The 21,457-nt window shown below is 37.8% G+C and overlaps 1 protein-coding gene across 1 annotated transcript; it reads left to right on the plus strand.

The window, feature by feature from the left end:
- Nucleotides 1–9,958: 9,958 nt before the first annotated feature.
- On the plus strand, nucleotides 9,959–21,457 carry LOC127641336 (myosin heavy chain, fast skeletal muscle). The gene is made up of 40 exons (XM_052124298.1): nucleotides 9,959–10,012; nucleotides 10,487–10,699; nucleotides 10,840–10,983; nucleotides 11,071–11,227; nucleotides 11,489–11,516; nucleotides 11,595–11,706; nucleotides 11,792–11,884; nucleotides 11,971–12,034; nucleotides 12,123–12,221; nucleotides 12,313–12,416; nucleotides 12,566–12,704; nucleotides 12,800–12,918; nucleotides 13,534–13,683; nucleotides 13,771–13,941; nucleotides 14,036–14,342; nucleotides 14,774–14,844; nucleotides 14,931–15,018; nucleotides 15,097–15,214; nucleotides 15,323–15,446; nucleotides 15,526–15,662; nucleotides 15,754–16,009; nucleotides 16,111–16,353; nucleotides 16,434–16,610; nucleotides 16,724–16,869; nucleotides 16,970–17,060; nucleotides 17,157–17,546; nucleotides 17,710–17,836; nucleotides 17,978–18,096; nucleotides 18,217–18,413; nucleotides 18,491–18,674; nucleotides 18,767–18,932; nucleotides 19,031–19,155; nucleotides 19,276–19,584; nucleotides 19,712–19,915; nucleotides 20,007–20,132; nucleotides 20,280–20,450; nucleotides 20,547–20,651; nucleotides 20,741–20,836; nucleotides 20,928–21,059; nucleotides 21,268–21,457. The coding sequence occupies exons 2-40, from the start codon at nucleotides 10,499–10,501 to the stop codon at nucleotides 21,286–21,288; spliced, it is 5,811 nt and encodes a 1,936-aa protein (XP_051980258.1). The 5' UTR covers nucleotides 9,959–10,012; nucleotides 10,487–10,498; the 3' UTR covers nucleotides 21,289–21,457.

Consider the following 21,457-nt stretch of genomic DNA (forward strand, 5'->3'; position numbering starts at 1 on the left):
TGAAATGTCTCAAACACAACAGTGAATTCAACGTTATTCTTCCTCTTTTGAAAGGTAAATGCAAGCCAGCGGGCCTGGTTTGTTTATATGACTCTTAAAGGGGTGAGGTTAAAACTGACTTAAATGCAGCACGGCCTTACATACATCAGCAGGGAAGAGATTCAGTCATATCACCGGAAGAGCAAGTTATGACATTTTAATTAAAGATTATGAGGTCAATTTGTTTTTATAAAATAGCAATGATGCTATGAATCATTCACAATAAGACCAGTAACATGCATTAAAAAAATAAATAGTGTAAAATTTTATTTCATGCTGAATTTAATCACAGAAAACTAGCACATTTCCTACTATACTTTGTGGATCAGCTGCATTTTTAGGAATTGTCTTTATTCTGTTTTTAGTTTAACTCTTTTCATTAATGCTTTTCGATCAGAGTTACTTAAAGAAAAACAATACATTTGTTTCAACATATTAACCAAAAAATCTGGATGAGATTAAACAAAAGTATTCCTTACTCTCTGAATCAGTAAAAAAAAAAAAAGTATAATATATATATATATATATATATATATATATATATATATATATATATATATATATATATACACACACAAAAATAACAAATTATAGAATTATAAATGCTAGCTCCAAAATATAGTAATATATTACAATAAAAAAACAAGTACAATAATATTCAATTAGAATATATATGTACTACATATCACAGTATAGTATAGTAACAATATACACAAAATGAAGCAAAAATTGTTATAATAATAATACAAAATAAAAACACCAAAAAAAAAAAAAAAAAAAAAAATAACTTGCACCTTTGTGGACAATCACTGGCAGCTAGTGGGGAAACCAAATACAATTTTTCCCCCTTTTTTTAATGTACACTCTGTTTCTTAATTAGTTAGGACTTTAGCTTTTGTCCAGTAAATTCTGTGTAACAAATAAACTGTATTAGTGAGTGACGAGCACAAATAGAGGAGGTATTTACATGACAAAGAGCCAGTGACCATTCCTCATCTGTAAAAGAGTGGTTGAGATCTGATTCCCAACTCTGCTTTATTTTAGACAGGGGTGAAGAGTCTGACAATGAAGTAAATAAAAAAATAGCTTTGTAAATATTGGAGACAGTACCTTTAGAGACATTTGTTTCCAAAACTTGATCTATCTCTTGTTTAAGAGGTGCATGAGGGAAATGCTCCATCTGAAATGGAAGATAAAAAAGAAGGATTTTTGTATATAGGAGACAGACCCGACATTGCCTGAAAGCCAAAATGTTTTCTAAATTGTTGCCAAATTTTTAGGCTATGTAGTACTAAAGGGTTGGAAGAATGATGGAAATTTTTTTATAGTCAAGTCAAGTCAAGTGGTTTTTATTGTCGTTTCAACCATATACAGTTAGTACAGTACACAGCAAAACGAGACAACGTTCCTCCAGGACCATGGTGCTACATAAAAACAACAAAGGACCAACACAGGACCACATGAGACTACACAACGAAATAAAATGCCTATATAAAATACCTATATATACCTATATAAAGTGCACGTGCAAACATGTGCAAAAAGTACAGGACAGTACAACAAATTACTGACAATGAACAGGACAATAGACAGTGCAGCGCCGACCAGTACTCAGTAGTGCAAAAAGATGACAGTTTCTAAAAATGTAAACAACATACTATGAGATAATGTTCTATGCACATAGCAGTTATTGAGGTAGCAGACAGTTATAAAGTGACAGTAATTAAAGTGCAACTCAGGACACGTGTGTGTCAAACCAGTCTCTGAGTATTGAGAAGTCTGATGGCTTGGGGGAAGAAGCTGTTTCACAGTCTGGCCGTGAGGGCCCGAATGCTTCGGTACCTCTTGCCAGACGGGAGGAGGGTAAAGAGTTTGTGTGAGGGGTGTGTGGGGTCGTCCACAATGCTGGTTGCTTTGCGGATATAGGTAACGAAGAACATTATAAAGCATGAAAAGAAGTTCGGGTACAAGAATCACATTCCATTTCAACCCATGCCGGATCCCATTGAAAAAGACCATAATGTGACTGACTCAATATAAAATGCTGTGAATATTTGCTGCCCAATAATAAAATAAGAAATAAGGAAGTGCGAATCCACCTAATCTTATGGGTTGCTGAAGAGATACTTTCTGGATTCTTACTGGGCCCCCGTTCCAAATAAATTCAGAAATTGCTCGATCTAGTGATTTAAAGAATGCTTTTGGTATAAATACCGGAATATTTTGAAATATAAAAAGAAATTTGGGTAGAATATTCATTTTTATAGCATTAATTCTACCTACAAGTGAAAGTGAGAGAGTTGTCCACCTAGCAAGATCCTGTTTTGTTCTCTCCAAAATTGGAATAAAGTTATGCTTGAAGAGATCTACATGTTTCTGTGTTACTGTAACTCCCAGGTAATGAAAACTATCTGAGGCTGATTTAAATGGAAGAGCTAACGCTGAAGGTGCTCTCGCAGTAGAATTAATTGGAAAAAATCACTCTTATGCAAGTTTAATTTATAGCCTGAGACACTGCTGAACTGTCCTAAAATACTCAAAACATGGGGAAGACAAGTTTCTGGATGTGAGACATATAACACTACATCGTCAGCGTACAGGGAAATGTTATGTTCTTTTCCTGCTCTAAAAATGTCAGTTATATTACAATTAGTACGAAAGGAGATTGCAAGAGGCTCTCTAGCTATAGCAAACAAAAGTGGGGACAAGGGGCAACCCTGTCTCGTCCCACAGTGAAAAGAAAAATATTCAGAACTAATTGCATTTGTTTTTACAGATGCCATATGGGAAGAATATAAGAGTTTAACCCAGGACACAAATTTATCACCAAACCCAAATTATTTCAAAGTATAAAATAAATAGTCCCACTCAACACGGTCGAATGCCTTCTCCGCATCAAGAGAGACTAGGGCCTCTGGCATAGATGAGTCTGGCGGGGTGTAAATTATGTTCATCAACCTTCTAAGGTTAAAAAAACCTTGTCTATTTTTTTAAAGCCAGTTTGGTCTGGATGAATGATATCTTGGATAACAGTTTCCAACCTTAAAGAGAGAATCTTGGCCAGGATTTTCACATCTACATTAAGAAGGGAATTTGTACGGTAAGACCCACAGTCTAGGTTTTTTATTAGGTTTCAAAATCAGAGAGATTGACGCCTGACGCATGGAAGGTGGAATATCTCCATTATTTAGGGATTCTTCAAAAACCGAAAGTATTAGTGCGGAAAGCTGAGAAATTAAAAAAAATAAAAAACTCTGTTGGAAAGCCATCTGGACCTGGGGATTTTCCACTCTGCATCTGTGTAATATCTTGAAGAATTTCTGTTAGACTGATGGTATCATCTAATTTGGTTTTTGACTCGTTACTAATCTGAGGGATGTCAAGGTTTTTAAAAAAAACTGTCAATAATATTAGAGTCTTTGAGGGAGTTTGACTGATACAAAGAAGAATAAAAAGATATAAATTGATTATTTATTTCTTGAGGGTCTGATACAATATTTCCTATTGGGGTTTGGACTTGAGCTATACATTTTTTTGCAGCTTGTAGTCTGTTGTAATGCAAGTGCTTTACCTGGTTTATCACAAAATTCATAGAAACTGTGTCGTGACTTAAGTAGAAGTTGCTCAGCATGGCTAGTAGAAAGGAGATTATATTCAGATAGTAAAAAAAACCCTTTCATTATATAGTGTTGGGGTTGGATGTTGTGCGTATTTCTGGTCCAATATGCCAATCTGTCTAGAAATCCCTTCTATAGAGTTCACCTCAAGAAAAGTGGAGAAACAAAACAGACATCTGATAAGAGTAACACATTCATTTTCCAAACACGGTAAATCGTACAACCACCAGGGAGGGCCAGTTCAAAAATTACTGGGGCATGATCAGAGATGGCTATACTATCATATGAAGAAGATTTTACTAATGGAATAAGTTTGCTGTCAATTCTAAAATAATCGATACGTGAGTAAGTATGGTGAACTGGAGAAAAGAAGGAAAATGTTTTAGAAGTGGGGTTCAGATGGTGCCATATGTCGGTTATTCCATACCACTCCAAAAATGAATTCATTGTTTTAGAGGACTGAGACAAAAGAGCTGGTTTGGGAGATGACCTATCTAGAGCAGTATTCAAGATACAATTAAAATCGCCTCCCATGATCAACTGGAAAAAATTCAGGTCTGGGAATTTAGAAAAAAGTTTTATAAAGATATCTGGATTATCCCAGTTAGGGGCATAAACACTTGCTAAAGCAACCAGATTATCATAAAGGGCTCCCGAGATGATCACGTATCTACCATTGGGGTCTGAGATAACTTTAGAAGGATTAAATGGAGTGTTCTTGTTAATTAAAATGGCTGTGCCTCTAGCTTTACAATTAAATCCTGAGTGGAATACCTGCCCTACCCATGACCTCAACAAGCTTTTATGACTCAAGTTTTTAAGATGTGTTTCCTGTAAAAAACATATGTTGGCCTTCAGCTTTAATAAATTTGAAAGAACCTTTACACTTTTTACTTGATTGTTTAAGCCTTTTATGTTCCAGGTAATTAATACCTACCTTCCCTCCCCTGAAGTATATTATTATTATTATTATTATTAAGCATTGCTAACAAACATTATCTAACTAATGTTAGAGAAAACAACTGATGAATTTAAGAGAGCATGACAAAAAGGGGCGACCAAATAAGGGATGACTGCAGGTGCACAAAAAAAAATAAAAATAAACAACCCCTATTCCCCACGAGTGTCCAGAACTGACACGGGATCGAACATTCATAATTGTTGATGAGAGAGGTCAACAGGGAATGGTCAGACTGGTTTGAACTGATAAAGTCTACAGTAACTCCGATAACCACTATGTACAATTGTGATGAGTAGAACATCATCTGTGAAAGCACATGTCGAACATTGAGGCGGACGGGCTACAACAGCAGAAGACCATGTCGGGCAGTTTATTAGGACTATAGTGTTCATAATAAAGTGATCATTTAGCCCTAACCCTAATGTTAGCCAGCTTGTTAACTTTACCTTGGAGTCAATTTGAAATCCACACAATATATCAACAATGTTCACTACATTATAGAGAATCTAATTTTTCAATTAAATAAAAAAATAAACATTAAAAAACATGAATAAGATCAACGGATGTAAAATCAACATCAGAATCAGCTTTATTGCAAAGTATGCTTACACGTACAAGGAATTTGTCTTGGTGACAGGAGCTTCCAGTGTACAACAATACAAACAATATCAAAAACAGCAGCAAGACATAGGCAATTAAAAACAATTACACAATTAAAAAAGTTTTCCTCACTCTGGATGTGTATAGTTCTTGCAGTGCAGCTTTGCCCCTCTCATTGAAGACAAATCTCCTGATCGCGCTTGCCTCCATCAAGAGGGTCGGGGACCTGCAAGCGTTCTCTTCTCAGCGACACCTACCTGGAGTTCAGTACGGCAGAGACTCACGTGATCCTAAGACCGCGACAGGGCTACGTGCCCAAGGTTCCCACCACTCCCTTCAGGGACCATGTAGTGAAACTGCAAGCAAGCTGCCCCGGGAGGAGGCAGGCCCATCCCCTTCGTTGCTGTGTCCGGTACGTGCTTTGCGTATCTACTTGGACTGCATGCAGAGCTTTAGATGTTCTGAGCAGATATTTGTCTGCTTTGGTGGACAGCGGAAATGGAACGCTTTCTCCAAACAGAGGCTTTCCAACTGGGTAGTGGTCGCCATTACATTGGCCTATCGCACCCAAGCCGTGCCCCCCCCCCCCCCCCCGCGGGTCCGAGCACACTAAAGAAGTGTTGTGTTCTCATGGGCACTGGCCAGGGGCACCTCAATAGCAGACTTATGCAGAGCAGCGGTTGGGTAGCACCCAATACCTTTGCGAGATTTTACAATCTCAGGGTTGAGTCGGTTTCGTCTAACCCTTCTTGTTTTCTCAGGTCCAAGCCGGTAGAACTTGGTACATGCTGACAAACTGACCGGGTGGACCGCTTGCACATAGCTCCCTTTCCCTCTGCTGAGGTAATACAGTACCTTTACCCCAGGAGATCCCATGAACTCGGCTCCCTGGATGACTCCTCCCTAGCTCTCTGGTCCATGAATTCAGCGGAGGAATTCGCCGACCAAGTCCAATGCGGGTACTCAATTTATCCAGTACTGGAATAGGTGATCCACAGGATGGGCTCCCACATGGTCTTTTCCCCCTGTGCATATTTTCCGCGGTACGGTCCCCTTGTGAGCGGACCCGCATCTACCTTGGGCAGTCCTCACGGACCCTACATCCGGAGGTTACATCCGTAACCTAGATGTTTTGTTATTCAATAACATCAGAGAATGGGAAAATTTGAATTTATTTTGTACCTGCTTTGAGCATGACATGATGAAGAGCCATGAGATATTTCTCTTCTGCTTCTATACAGTCTTCATTTTCCTTCACTTTAATGGAGAGGAATTAAAAACACAATTATCATTAATACTTTCAGTAAACATATTTTAGAAGATATTTGGCTATTTAATCATGCTTCAAATACACTATTACTCTGTTTAAAGATTATTAATAGCTTCTTTTCTGAAATGCAATATGCAATAAAGGGCCAGAGTGGACCTTTAAATTCTAGTCTAAACATTAATATAATCCTAATAAAATACAACTGTTAAAATAGTCACCTTTCTTTGTGCACATACTCATGAAAACCAAAGCGATACTTGCCGAAAGCTATCCAGAAAATGTGACTTATCTCTTCATCTTCTCTGCATCTCCATATTATCTGCATTATATCATATTTATTATTACAGATATTATTAAAAATATTACTATTAACAGTAAATACAATTTTTTAACAAATGATAAAAATATTTTGTTTATATTTTAAAACAAAAAGATCTTCTGTAATATCTATTACAATTTATAATAATTACAGTCAATGACAATGTGCTCAAGCAAGCAATTAAAAGTTTTCAATAAAAGGTCAAACCAAACCTGGTTATCTGGCTGCTGTTCAACTTTGTCCCATTATTGTCTATCAACAACTGATATCCAGAACAAATAAACAAGAACAATACCTGTGATTTTCTTTTAAATATGAGTGATAAGATTAAATAAATAAACCATCTGATATCAAAGCATTCAACACCACAATTACACTTGTGACATCTGTTGACAAATGGCAAAGCTGTGATGGCATAGCTGACCGACCAGCTATATTTGTGTAAAGTCCTAATATGACCACACTTAAGGAGAAGATGCCTCAGAATTTTATCTGCCATATGATACCATTTTATCCAGTGCCAACACCTTCCAATGTCTTCCACTGCCTCTTGCCATCTTTGCCAAGGGAATAGGAATGGAGTTCGGTGAAGTCTCTTTGACACATGCCATTACCCATGCAAGGCAAAGCAAGAGGACAAGGACAAGTTTATGGTCAAACACACTGCACGCCCATCAACACACCGTTCTGAAGACACTTTCATGACACTGTCACTAATGCTTTCATTACATATGTGAAAAAATTATTTCACTGTATATATGCAAAAAAATTATGTAAAATGTGTGACAATAGATCATTTATATTATATTACTGCTCAGAATGACCTCATGTGGAGAACTGATATTGAAATCTGTAGAGTAATCTTTATGATCACCTTCAACATACTTTCTCTTTTTAAAATGCAGTTTACCATAGACTAGAACATTACACAAATAAACAGTGCATTAGATCCCAGTACACATGAGCAGAGTGTAAAGGTGAGATAACAAGCTGGAAATGATCAATAATGAAGAAGATTTATGCAGTGTATCTGAACCAGTACAAGAGATCAAATCAGACAGTTTATCAGTTTAATTAACAATAATTCATGTGTTTGGAACATTTTAATATGTCCAAGACTTTGCCATGATTAATCTGATCATTTGTTGATGATTTAAATTCTTACAAAAGTCAAGGGTCATCTAAATGAGCCCCAACACTTCATCTCCACATTAATTCACATGAACTAACAATGAATAATGATATTTTCAGCATTTATAAATCTTGTTTTTTATTTAAAAATTGTTATTTATTTATTTCATTCATTTAAAACAAATACAACAACAGCATTTATCATGAATGAAAAGGAGCAGAAAGAAGTAAAAACTTCTGTCTGCCCCCTATCAACACAAAATCATTTACAGTTCCAGTTCTTTTGAGCTGTCTCATGCAGCCGTCTCTTTTCCTCATCAAGACATCAAAACACAAAATTACATCAATAAAGTTGATCTACTACTCCGCAGTATTATATTTCTGCAACATTGATAATTTAACATACTTCTTAAACACAAAAATGGACTTTGAAGTTTTAATTTTACAATCAAGACTGTTCCACAAACTGACTCCTTTGATTGTGACACATTTTTCCTTTGCAGCCGATTGGAACCTGGGTTTTGTTTCATCAAAGTTCATATTGCATTAACTAATGTATAAAACATTTAAAATGTAAAAATGTAAATGTAGAATTAACAAATGCTAGTTACTACATGGCATTACATTGCTGTAAATGTGTTGTTCATTGTCCAATACCTAACAAATACAGCCTGAGTTTAAGTGTTTCCAAATGTACATTATATTTACATTAAATCAGTCTTACTTGCAATACTAAAATAAACTCTGTTGTACTCTGTGTTATTGATCTCATTGTTTATTCCTCAAGAATATTACAGGCAGTTTTATCCTGCTTATTTTCACTACTATTAACTATTATCATGTCTGAACAAATAAAGCATCTGAACACACACTATCAACTAGTGATTCTGTAGTAGCCATGTTTTTCTGTTATTAAGCATTTAGACCTAAAGAAAACAAAAACAGTTTCAAAAATCAAATCAAATATTAGTGAAGGATATATTAGATTCATTGAATCTTTCCTGAGCACATGGTTACTTTTCATTTTTAAAATGTAAAATGAGTCATTTCACCAGAATACCTCTCATACCTTTTCAAAGATTAGCAACAAATATCCTCATTCTAGACACTAAACGGAGCATATTATTCTGTCAGGCCTCTGTGAGTCCAGTCACCATATGAACAAGATCACAGAATGACAACTGTTGTGCCCAAATGTGCTGCTTTGTCATATGAAAGGCTTGCAAGGCCTCTGGAACAGAATCCCAGTGACATTTGAGAGCTTCTCCACAGCTAAACTGGGCTCTAATGTAGTGCCAAGATCCATTAAGGAGATTATTCCCAACACAATGTCTGAACTCCAGTAACTTATACCCTTCACATAACGCTTTCTCAAGGTTAAGACGCTTCACCACAAGTCATCTCCATATATACAGAGCAATTCTTGATTAAGATATTGGAGGCTTATTTTCAAATATTGATTTAGTTCATCTAGTGATAATTAACCTCATTTTACTAAAGTATTTACTGCCATTATCTCATCTACTTGTATATCTATACGATGTTTCTCACACAATATTTTCTAATAAATAAAAACTATAATCATCTTTGGACTAACAATGCACAGATAAAATATGGCTGTAACATATCCTTGGTGGGTGAAATGATAGTGATGAAGAAAACAAGCATAATTACAGACATTCCTGTCTAAACAGAGCTAAAATACATGACCAAATACAGCGAGTGTCTTTTGCTGAGTGAACATTATTCTGTCTATATAAGAAGCTGCTTCAGGCTCCTCTAAGGACTCACTGGAACTCAAAGGTGGGTGAAGTTATCATGTTCTCATTCTACTATTAATTTAATATCACATGCTAGTGTTTTTCACGTTACAGGTTATATACCTTAATAGCCTCATACATGGTAATAAGTTTGCATTTTCAAGTTTTTGTGCACTATAAATTTAATACGTTTTGATCCTAATTTTATACTTAAGTTAAAAATATACATTGTATGGAATTAACAGTTATTTTTGTGCCTTCTCTTAGAATCACCCAGAAACATCAGTCACGTTTTCTCTCTGGACAGAACCGCAGGTATGACACTTGTGTGTTTTACTGATGAAACACTTTAAACTCAGAAGTGGCTAATAAGTGAAGAGATACCTTCTTGATACAGAAACATTCCTGTGGAACAAAATCTCAGTTATGTTCATAATTAAATGTCTTGACTGAATGGACATTCCCTTCAAATACTGTTTGGCTTTTAAGCCTAAAAATAATTTTGGAATTGAATCCACTTAATACGTGTTAAACAGAGGTAGTTTACCCTCTGTTCTTTCAAAACACACAACTATCTTTCTTCTGAGGAACAGAAAAGGAGATGCTATTCAATCAATCAAATCCTTGTTTTTTCCAAACTTCTGTGTCTCTGACACTACAGTCATGGACAGATGACAGAGAAGAATTACAATGATCTCTATTTACTCTATATTGTCACATTGTTTGTTCCTATTGCTTGAACCTCAGCAAATGTTTTATTTAGCATTCACGTCACATAATGTCCCACAGTAAACTGCAAACATGGGAGACGGTGAAATGGAGTGTTTTGGCCCGGCGGCCGTTTTCCTCCGTAAGCCAGAAAGAGAGAGAATAGAGGCTCAAAACACCCCCTTTGATGCCAAAACAGCATTCTTTGTGACCGAGCCAGATAACATGTACCTGAAGGGTACTCTTGTTAGCAAAGAAGGTGGCAAAGCTACTGTCAAAACTCTGTGTGGGAAAGTAAGTATATTGGATACATTTCTTGAACTTCTGTAGAACAATTTTAGATGTTACTTTTGGTTGTAAATCTATTTTCAATGTATCCATTCAAATATTGTGACAGTAAATGTATATGTTAATAACTTATTTTGCCATTCTAGTCTCTTACGGTGAAAGAAAATGAAATCTTCCCTATGAATCCACCCAAGTTTGACAAAATTGAGGACATGGCCATGATGACCCACCTCAATGAGCCTGCTGTGCTGTATAATCTCAAAGAACGTTACGCAGCATGGATGATCTATGTAAGTCTAAGTGAATTACTTTTTATTCATGGAAAGAGGGTGAGGAGGACCCTGAAGCGTGAAATGGACAATCTATCTCTGTTTCAGACCTACTCTGGCTTGTTCTGCGTCACTGTCAATCCATACAAGTGGCTCCCAGTGTACGATTCAGTTGTTGTTGCTGGATACAGAGGCAAAAAGAGGATTGAAGCCCCTCCTCACATCTTCTCCATCTCTGACAACGCCTATCAGTTCATGCTCACTGGTAAGTGTGGATGTAAATTTGCAGTTGTAGTCAATCCAATTAAAGTTGTATTGGAAGTTCATTTATCTTGTGCTAAACTCAAAGGTTCCTCTATTTTGCTGCCTACATTTAAAACGACTTAATTGAATGCATAATTTTATGGTATTATTAGGGTCCCTCATGGGTAACTTAAATTATGTTATGCTTATTAAATAATTTAAAATACAAATCAAAGTTTCAGTGTTTACAGTTTCACATAATAACACTTAACTTGTGTTTCAGACAGGGAGAATCAGTCTATCCTGATTACGTAAGTACTCTATTATAATTAGAGTAACTGTTAAAAATGATATGCCTGATGCCTCATTTATGTCTTTGTGACACTCAGTGGAGAATCTGGTGCAGGAAAGACTGTCAACACCAAACGTGTAATCCAGTATTTTGCGACAATCGCTGTAGCAGGAGGGAAGAAGACAGAACATGTTGCTGGCAAAATGCAGGTCAGGAAAAATGTAGAGTCAAATAACAGTCAATGTATTGTGACAACACTATTGTAAATGGTGAAATGATTTGTGTATCCACTAGGGTTCACTAGAAGATCAAATCATTGCAGCCAATCCCCTGCTGGAGGCTTATGGTAATGCCAAGACTGTTAGGAACGACAACTCTTCCCGTTTTGTAAGTTGCTTTGATTAGATGAAACATTAGAAATTTCAGTTAACCTTTCAAATCTGGCTGTTTAACACTTTATCAAATCTTCTTAGGGTAAATTCATCAGGATTCACTTTGCCACCACTGGAAAACTGGCTTCAGCTGATATTGAAACTTGTAAGTTGCATTGTTTTGAGACAGATACATGCTTTATTTTTGAGCTAATGTGGATGAGTCACTTAAAGTTGATTATTTGTTGTCAAAGATCTGCTGGAAAAGTCAAGAGTAACATTCCAGCTGTCTGCTGAGAGGAGCTACCACATCTTCTACCAGCTCATGACTGGACACAAGCCAGAACTGATCGGTGGGAAATCCACAGAATTTTGTTTTTAATAAAACATTTTTTGTTTTTGTTTTGTAACATTGTTTACATGTTGCATTTAAACTCTTTACAGAGGCCCTGCTGATCACCACCAATCCATATGACTATCCAATGATCAGCCAGGGTGAAATCACTGTCAAGAGTATCAATGATGTGGACGAGTTCATTGCCACAGATGTAAGTGTACAAACACATTATTATTCTTCAGAATCTATTGAATAGTAGAAATAAAGACAAATACTTGCGTATAAACATAATACAGCATTACAAGAAACAGTATAACAAACTCTTCTCAATTCTCTATTATTTTCTATGTGAACAAACAGACTGCCATTGACATTCTGGGCTTCACTGCTGATGAGAAAATAAGCATCTACAAGCTGACAGGTTCTGTGATGCATCATGGCAGCATGAAGTTCAAGCAGAAGCAGAGAGAGGAGCAGGCTGAACCAGATGGCAATGAGGGTAAGATGTACTATTAGGACAGAGACTCTCCACATATCAGCATGAAAACCTTAATTCCAGTGCTGAAAGTTGACTGGAAAACTGTTGTTCCTCAGTGGCTGATAAAATCGCATACCTCATGGGCCTGAACTCTGCTGACATGCTGAAAGCTTTGTGCTACCCAAGAGTAAAGGTTGGAAATGAGTTTGTGACCAAAGGACAGACGGTCCCCCAGGTGAAGACTTACCTACCTAACAGCAATTTAAATGCGAAAAAATTTGAAATGTCTCGTAGACATTAGGGCCTCCAGCAGCTTCAACTTTCTGGTTAGTCAGTATGAACACTTTATCACAGATGACATTTTATCAAGTCATCCAGAAAGTATCACCACACACAGTATGGATTAGCAGTCTGACGGGCTGCTGTAAAGTGTGTCCTGTGCAACGCAGTTGATGCTGGTGAGAAATTAATGCTTGCCTGACTCTATTGCTGGATTCAGGCTGTTTGTGTTTTCATGAAAAGTGCAGCAACACACACACACACACACATTCCACTAGCTTATATCTACTATCAGACTCCAGATAAAACTTGTTCAGTTTCAGCCATATTTTTCACATAAATGTAATGGGAGATATATTTGGTCATTACAGATGTCCATACAAACAAAGAAAAAAAATTATAAAAATTTTATGACTGAGGAATTTTCCTCCAGCTGATCATCGACTACTCAACACATGGCCAAAGTTTTGCTAGTGGCAGAACTAAGTGACTAGTCAGCACAACCCCAAGTAGTCATTTTTCTTGACAAGTAAGCACCTAATATAGCTACAATAACTTTTGAATTTCTCAGGTGAACAATGCTGTCTCAGCTCTCTGTAAGTCTGTCTATGAGAAAATGTTCCTGTGGATGGTCGTCCGTATCAATGAGATGTTGGACACAAAGCAGCCCAGACAGTTCTTCATTGGTGTGTTGGACATCGCTGGATTTGAGATCTTCGATGTGAGTATCAGTTACTAATCTCTCTCTAAGAATCACAAGATGACAATAAGAGTGGGTAGTAAGAACTTGCCTCTGTTTAAATATCAGTTCAACAGTTTGGAGCAGCTCTGCATCAACTTCACAAATGAGAAACTGCAACAGTTCTTCAACCATCACATGTTTGTGCTGGAGCAAGAGGAGTACAAGAAAGAAGGCATTGACTGGGAGTTCATTGACTTTGGTATGGACTTGGCTGCCTGCATTGAGCTTATTGAGAAGGTAAGATAATGGACTTTCAGCAAAAATAAAATGAGTATTCACAAAATGAGATGTACATGTTGCTTGTACTTGAGTGTCAGTATTTCTTGAACAGCCAATGGGCATCTTCTCCATCCTTGAAGAGGAGTGCATGTTCCCCAAGGCCACAGACACAAGCTTTAAAAATAAGCTGCATGATCAGCATCTTGGCAAAACTGCAGCCTTCCAAAAGCCAAAGCCTGCCAAAGGCAAGGCAGAGGCCCACTTCTCTCTGGTGCACTACGCCGGCACTGTTGACTACAACATTTCTGGCTGGTTGGACAAGAACAAGGACCCACTGAATGATTCAGTTGTTCAACTCTACCAGAAGTCATCCCTCAAACTGCTGGCATTTCTGTATGCCGCTCATGCATCTACTGAAGGTATAGATCTCAACAGCCTTCAATATAACCATTTATGACTTCCAAGCCAACAGCAGAAAGTGTTCATACATAATACATTTTAGCAATCTGCATACTGTATCTCTTAATTACAAAAGATTCTGTTATTATAAGGTACACTTCAAGTCAAGTCAATTTTATTTATATAGCGCCTTTCACAACACACATTGTTTCAAAGCAGCTTTACAGAAGATCAGGCATTAACAGACAATAAAACTAATGTCTATAAACCATCATTGTGTAATTAGATAAAATACGATTGTTAATTGTGTTTAAAAATAAGTAACTAAATAATTGTATTAATAACCGCAGTAAGCAAGCTGAAAGTGACTGTGGCAAGGAACACAAAACTCCATAAGATGTTGATTAATGGAGAAAAATAACCTTTAAAAATAACACTAATTAATTCCCAGGTGAAGGTGGTGGAAAGAAAGCAGGCAAGAAGAAGGGTGGTTCCTTCCAGACTGTGTCTGCGCTGTTTAGGGTATACACAAAATCATAACATAAAATGAAAACATTTCATTTGAAAAAATCTGGGTGTAGAGATTAATGACATGAGCAATTCCACAGGAGAACTTGGGAAAGCTGATGACTAACCTGAGGAGCACTCACCCTCACTTTGTGCGCTGCTTGATTCCTAATGAGTCCAAGACTCCAGGTAAACTTGATTCCGAAATGCTCAATGCCCTTCAGTTTTATAAAATCTTTGAAACCTAAAAACATTAATCCATTTCAGGTCTGATGGAGAACTTCCTGGTTATCCACCAGCTCAGGTGTAATGGTGTGCTAGAGGGTATCAGAATTTGTAGAAAGGGTTTTCCCAGCAGAATCCTCTATGGTGACTTCAAGCAGAGGTTAATATAAATGCATTTGGCCCTTCCTCTTCACTTCAAGATGAAATAACTCTATGGCTGTTTTTAAAATTTCTAAACAAACATAAAATCCTCCCTAATATCTTCTAGATACAAGGTTTTAAATGCTAGTGTCATCCCTGAGGGACAGTTTATTGACAACAAAAAGGCTTCAGAGAAACTCTTGGGCTCAATTGATGTTGACCACACCCAGTACAAGTTTGGGCACACTAAGGTGAGCTACATGTTAATGAATTAATATTATATACATGCTTAAATATTATGCCACTAACATCACCCCAATATTCTTGAAGGTGTTTTTCAAAGCTGGTCTACTGGGTAGCCTTGAGGAGATGAGAGATGAGAAACTAGCTGCGCTAGTTACCATGACCCAGGCCCTTTGTCGTGGCTTCCTCATGAGGAGGGAGTTTGTCAAGATGATGGAGAGGAGGTTTGTTAATATGACAAGAAAGCCCACATTTCATTTTTAAAATAAGTTTAACATTTTGGTCAAACAAAACTATTCAAACTCACTCCTATAGAGAGTCCATCTTTGCCATTCAATACAACATCCGCTCATTTATGAATGTGAAACACTGGCCATGGATGAAGCTGTATTTCAAGATCAAGCCTCTTCTGAAGAGTGCAGAGACTGAAAAAGAAATGGCTGCCATGAAAGAGACCTTTGAGAAAACAAAAGATGATTTAGCAAAGGCATTAGCCAAGAAAAAGGATCTTGAGGAGAAGATGGTATCTCTAATTCAAGAAAAGAATGATTTGTTATTACAAGTTCAATCTGTAAGTATCATGTTAATGTTATTTTGCCATTACTCAATTCATCAACAAACGCTCAAATATAAGATCAGTTAAAAAATGTGTTACGGTCACATACACTGTAGGAGACAGAGAACCTCTCTGATGCTGAGGAGAGATGTGAAGGTCTCATCAAAAGCAAGATTCAGCTCGAGGCCAAACTCAAAGAGACAACCGAGAGACTGGAGGACGAGGAGGAAATCAATGCTGAACTGACGGCTAAGAAGAGGAAACTGGAAGATGAATGCTCTGAGCTGAAGAAAGATATTGATGACCTGGAGCTCACCTTAGCAAAAGTGGAGAAGGAGAAACATGCAACTGAAAATAAGGTTCATTTAAATCACATTCCACACACTGCCTATTCTTCAGGCTCTTGTGAATGAAACCACTGAACAATATTTTCATTTAGGTGAAAAACCTGACTGAGGAAATGGCCTCTCAGGACGAGAGCATAGCCAAGCTGACCAAAGAGAAGAAAGCCCTCCAAGAGGCACACCAGCAGACTCTTGATGACCTTCAGGCAGAGGAAGACAAAGTTAACACTCTGACAAAGGCGAAGACAAAGCTTGAGCAGCAAGTGGATGATGTAAGATGATTGGCTTCAGAATTAGGTCATAAAGATGAGAAGATGAATATAGCTTTCTTCTGTTGTTGTATCCCAGATTGTAATGCACTGTGACAACATTTCTATGACAACAGCTTGAGGGCTCTCTGGAGCAAGAGAAGAAGCTCCGTATGGACCTTGAGAGAGCCAAGAGGAAGCTTGAGGGTGATCTGAAACTGGCACAGGAGTCCATAATGGACCTGGAGAATGACAAACAACAATCAGAGGAGAAGATTAAAAAGTGAGTAGAAGTTAATTGTGTGCAAGAATCATTGAGATAGAATACCTGTGCCAGGTAATTCAATAGCAGATTTTACCAAACATCAATTTTTTCAAAACAGGAAGGACTTTGAGATAAGCCAGTTTCTCAGCAAGATTGAAGATGAACAGTCTTTGGGAGCACAGCTTCAGAAGAAGATCAAAGAACTTCAGGTAATATCCTTTATAGGTTGAACTGTAAAGTAGATGCATCTCTAGGCAAGACATGTTCCCAGTTTAACAAGATAATTATATTTTTTCATTAATAAGGCCCGAATTGAGGAGCTGGAAGAAGAAATTGAGGCTGAGCGAGCTGCTCGTGCTAAAGTTGAGAAGCAGAGAGCTGATCTGTCCAGGGAACTTGAAGAGATCAGCGAGAGGCTTGAGGAAGCTGGTGGTGCCACTTCTGCCCAGATTGAGATGAATAAGAAGCGTGAAGCTGAATTCCAGAAGTTGCGTCGTGATCTTGAAGAATCCACCTTACAGCATGAAGCTACAGCAGCAGCTCTCCGGAAGAAGCAGGCAGACAGTGTGGCTGAGCTGGGAGAACAGATCGACAACCTCCAGCGTGTCAAGCAGAAGCTGGAGAAGGAGAAGAGTGAATACAAGATGGAGATTGATGACTTATCAAGCAACATGGAAGCTGTGGCTAAATCAAAGGTAAAAGTTTTTTTAAAACATTTAAAAGAAAATGCTAAAATCAAGGTTTAAAACAAATTCAAGAGCTTGACACATGGTAAACAATTTGCAAAAAAACAAAACTAATATTAATGAGGTCAACTATTTCTCCAATTAATACACTCACAATGGCATATGTACATAGGCAAACCTTGAGAAGATGTGTCGTACATTGGAGGACCAAGTGAGCGAGCTAAAAACCAAGAACGATGAGCATGTACGCCAACTTAATGATATCAATACCCAAAAAGCAAGGCTGCAAACTGAAAATGGTATGTAAATAAAACATGTAATATACCATACACACAGTTAAATAGGAACAAAAACTGATACAATTGTTCATAACTGACATTATTATCAACATCATACATTTTTTTTGACTACTCCATAAATTATACATTTAATCATTTCAGGTGAATTTGGGCGTCAATTGGATGAGAAAGAATCTCTCGTTTCTCAACTGACAAGAAGCAAACAAGCTTACACTCAGCAGATTGAGGAACTCAAAAGACATATAGAAGAAGAGGTTAAGGTGAGAATCTTGAAGAAACTATATGTTTCTGTAATCACATACTTCATTAACATGCAAACAGTTACGAAAATAGCTCTGTGTAATGAAAAAAACCTAAGACTTTTTAGTTTTGATTTTAAGGCCAAAAATGCCCTGGCCCATGCGGTTCAGTCTGCCCGCCATGACTGTGATTTGCTCAGAGAGCAGTTTGAGGAGGAACAGGAGGCCAAAACTGAACTGCAGCGTGGAATGTCTAAAGCCAACAGTGAGGTGGCTCAGTGGAGAACCAAATATGAGACTGATGCCATTCAGCGCACTGAGGAGCTTGAGGAATCAAAGTAAGTAAAGCAAAAAAGTATTGAACAACTCACAATTGCTAGAATGAGATAGCATAATTTCATATATCTGTCCTCAGGAAAAAGTTGGCCCAACGTCTGCAGGAAGCTGAAGAATCCATTGAGGCTGTGAACTCCAAATGTGCCTCTCTGGAAAAGACCAAACAGAGACTGCAGGGTGAAGTAGAGGACCTCATGATTGATGTGGAGAGGGCAAATGCATTGGCTGCCAACCTTGACAAGAAGCAGAGAAACTTTGACAAGGCAAGAAAGACATTGAATAGTCTGCTAAATTAACTTTGGTCCATGCACGTTAATGATTGATTTAATGATGACTACATTTAATTCATTCACAGGTCCTGGCAGAATGGAAACAGAAGTATGAAGAAAGCCAGGCTGAACTGGAAGGTACTCAGAAAGAAGCTCGTTCTCTCAGCACTGAGATTTTCAAGATGAAGAATTCCTATGAAGAAGCTCTTGACCAGCTGGAGACCCTGAAGAGGGAGAACAAGAATCTTCAACGTAAATTTATTTTAAATGACATTGTTTTAGCAGTACAGGGAAAAAAATGCATGTGCCCACAATAATTACATTAAATACTGAATTTAAAAATTGTGTAGAGGAGATCTCTGACCTGACTGAGCAGCTTGGAGAGACCGGAAAAAGCATTCATGAACTGGAAAAGGCAAAGAAAACAGTGGAGGTTGAGAAATCTGAAATACAGACTGCATTGGAAGAAGCTGAGGTAATGCTACTAAAAACTCTCAAATCAACTGACCTATATAAGAATAATTTTTTCTTACACTGTGAACCATAACACTATTCTTCTTGTAATCTGATAAAACTCTTCACTACAATTCATTAGGGCACCCTGGAACATGAAGAGTCCAAGATTCTTCGTGTCCAGCTTGAGCTGAATCAAATTAAGAGTGAGATTGACAGGAAGCTTGCTGAGAAGGATGAGGAGATAGAACAGATCAAGAGGAACAGCCAAAGAGTAATTGAATCCATGCAGAGCACTCTGGACGCTGAGGTCAGGAGCAGAAATGATGCCCTTAGAGTCAAGAAGAAGATGGAAGGAGATCTTAATGAAATGGAGATTCAGCTGAGTCATGCCAACCGCCAGGCTGCTGAGGCCCAGAAACAGCTCAGGAATGTCCAAGGCCAGCTCAAGGTTTCATTGTTTTTTTTCCTGCAAAATGACAAACAAAAATGTTTGGACCCTAACCCTCAACCCCCCCAATATGAACAACTCCCAGCCTAACTTCTAAAATATAATTGACTTTCTAAATATGCCCCAGGATGCCCAACTGCACCTTGACGAAGCTGTCAGAGGACAGGAGGACATGAAGGAGCAGGTTGCCATGGTGGAGCGCAGGAATAATCTGATGCAAGCAGAGATCGAGGAGCTGAGAGCTGCACTGGATCAAACAGAGAGAGGCCGCAAAGTGGCAGAGCAGGAGCTGGTTGATGCCAGTGAACGTGTGGGACTGCTGCACTCTCAAGTATGAAAAATATTTATAATTTCAAACTGGAAAAGTGCAATTACACGACAGATAAAAGCCTTACTGAATGAAATCTGTTTCTGTTCAACAGAATACAAGTCTTATTAACACAAAGAAGAAACTTGAGGCTGATCTGATTCAGGTTCAAGGTGAGGTGGATGATGTAGTTCAAGAGGCCAGAAATGCTGAGGAGAAGGCCAAGAAGGCCATCACTGATGTGAGCGTTCAATCTAATCTTTTTAATTTCTTATTTTATGTTTTTTAATAGCTCTTTGACTTGTATTCAGTTGCAAATGCCACCATAGGGAGTCTTCAGGAAATGTCTCTATACAACTTAGTTCATTTTATTTGGTTCTTATTTCAGGCTGCCATGATGGCTGAGGAGCTGAAGAAGGAGCAGGACACCAGCGCTCACCTGGAAAGGATGAAGAAGAACCTGGAGCTTACTGTCAAAGATCTACAGCATCGTCTAGATGAAGCTGAGAGTCTGGCCATGAAAGGAGGCAAGAAACAGCTCCAGAAACTGGAGTCCAGGGTAGGTTTGAGTGCTCAAGAGCTTAACACAATTGATAATAGATGCCCTGAACATGGCAGAAATTATGTTGGCTATAACAATAACACTTTACTGAAGGTGCGGGAGTTGGAGGCTGAAGTTGAAGGTGAACAGAGACGTGGTGCTGATGCTGTAAAAGGAGTGCGCAAATATGAGAGAAGAGTTAAGGAGCTCACCTACCAGGTAAAACTTCCAGGAAATTTGAAATCTACCACATTAAATTATAATATACATAGTTTAACCACGACCACTGAAAATATTTACACTAACAGACTGAAGAAGACAAGAAGAATGTGACTAGACTGCAGGATCTGGTAGACAAGCTGCAGCTGAAAGTGAAGGCCTATAAGCGCCAGGCTGAGGAAGCTGTAAGCCTAATATAAGTGAAGTGAATTTTACATACATTCTGTCCCAAATGATCCAATGAAATGATCTGGAATTCTTGTATAAAAATCACAGGAGGAGCAGGCCAACACTCACCTGTCCAGGTACAGGAAGGTGCAGCATGAGCTGGAGGAGGCTCAAGAGCGTGCTGACATTGCGGAGTCCCAGGTCAACAAGCTGAGAGTCAAGAGTCGTGATGCTGGAAAGGTAACTTTCAAACCGATACTAAATCTAAAAATTATTATGTCAGGACAAATCCATTTAGTAAAATCCTTTTGTGTTACATTATCATTCATCCACTAAATTCATACCTCATTTTAAAATGATGAGACCCTCTCATATTAACTCTTATAATATGATCTAATCTATTCTCATTTCTAATCTATTCTCATTTCTAATCTATTCTCATTTCCAGGGCAAAGAAGCAGAGGAGTGAAATATAACTGTCAGAGACAGTAGCAAGTCATCATATAATATGAAATGCTTTTGAAATATTAGTTTGCAAATAGAAACAATAAAAGGTAAACCATGAAAATGTTCTGCTTTTGTTTTCCTATAATTATCAAACACTTAAATAAAACTGTGCCCTAATGTTCCCATCTAAA

This window comes from Xyrauchen texanus, chromosome 50, assembly GCF_025860055.1.
Source record: "Xyrauchen texanus isolate HMW12.3.18 chromosome 50, RBS_HiC_50CHRs, whole genome shotgun sequence".
NCBI classification, from domain to species: domain Eukaryota; kingdom Metazoa; phylum Chordata; class Actinopteri; order Cypriniformes; family Catostomidae; genus Xyrauchen; species Xyrauchen texanus.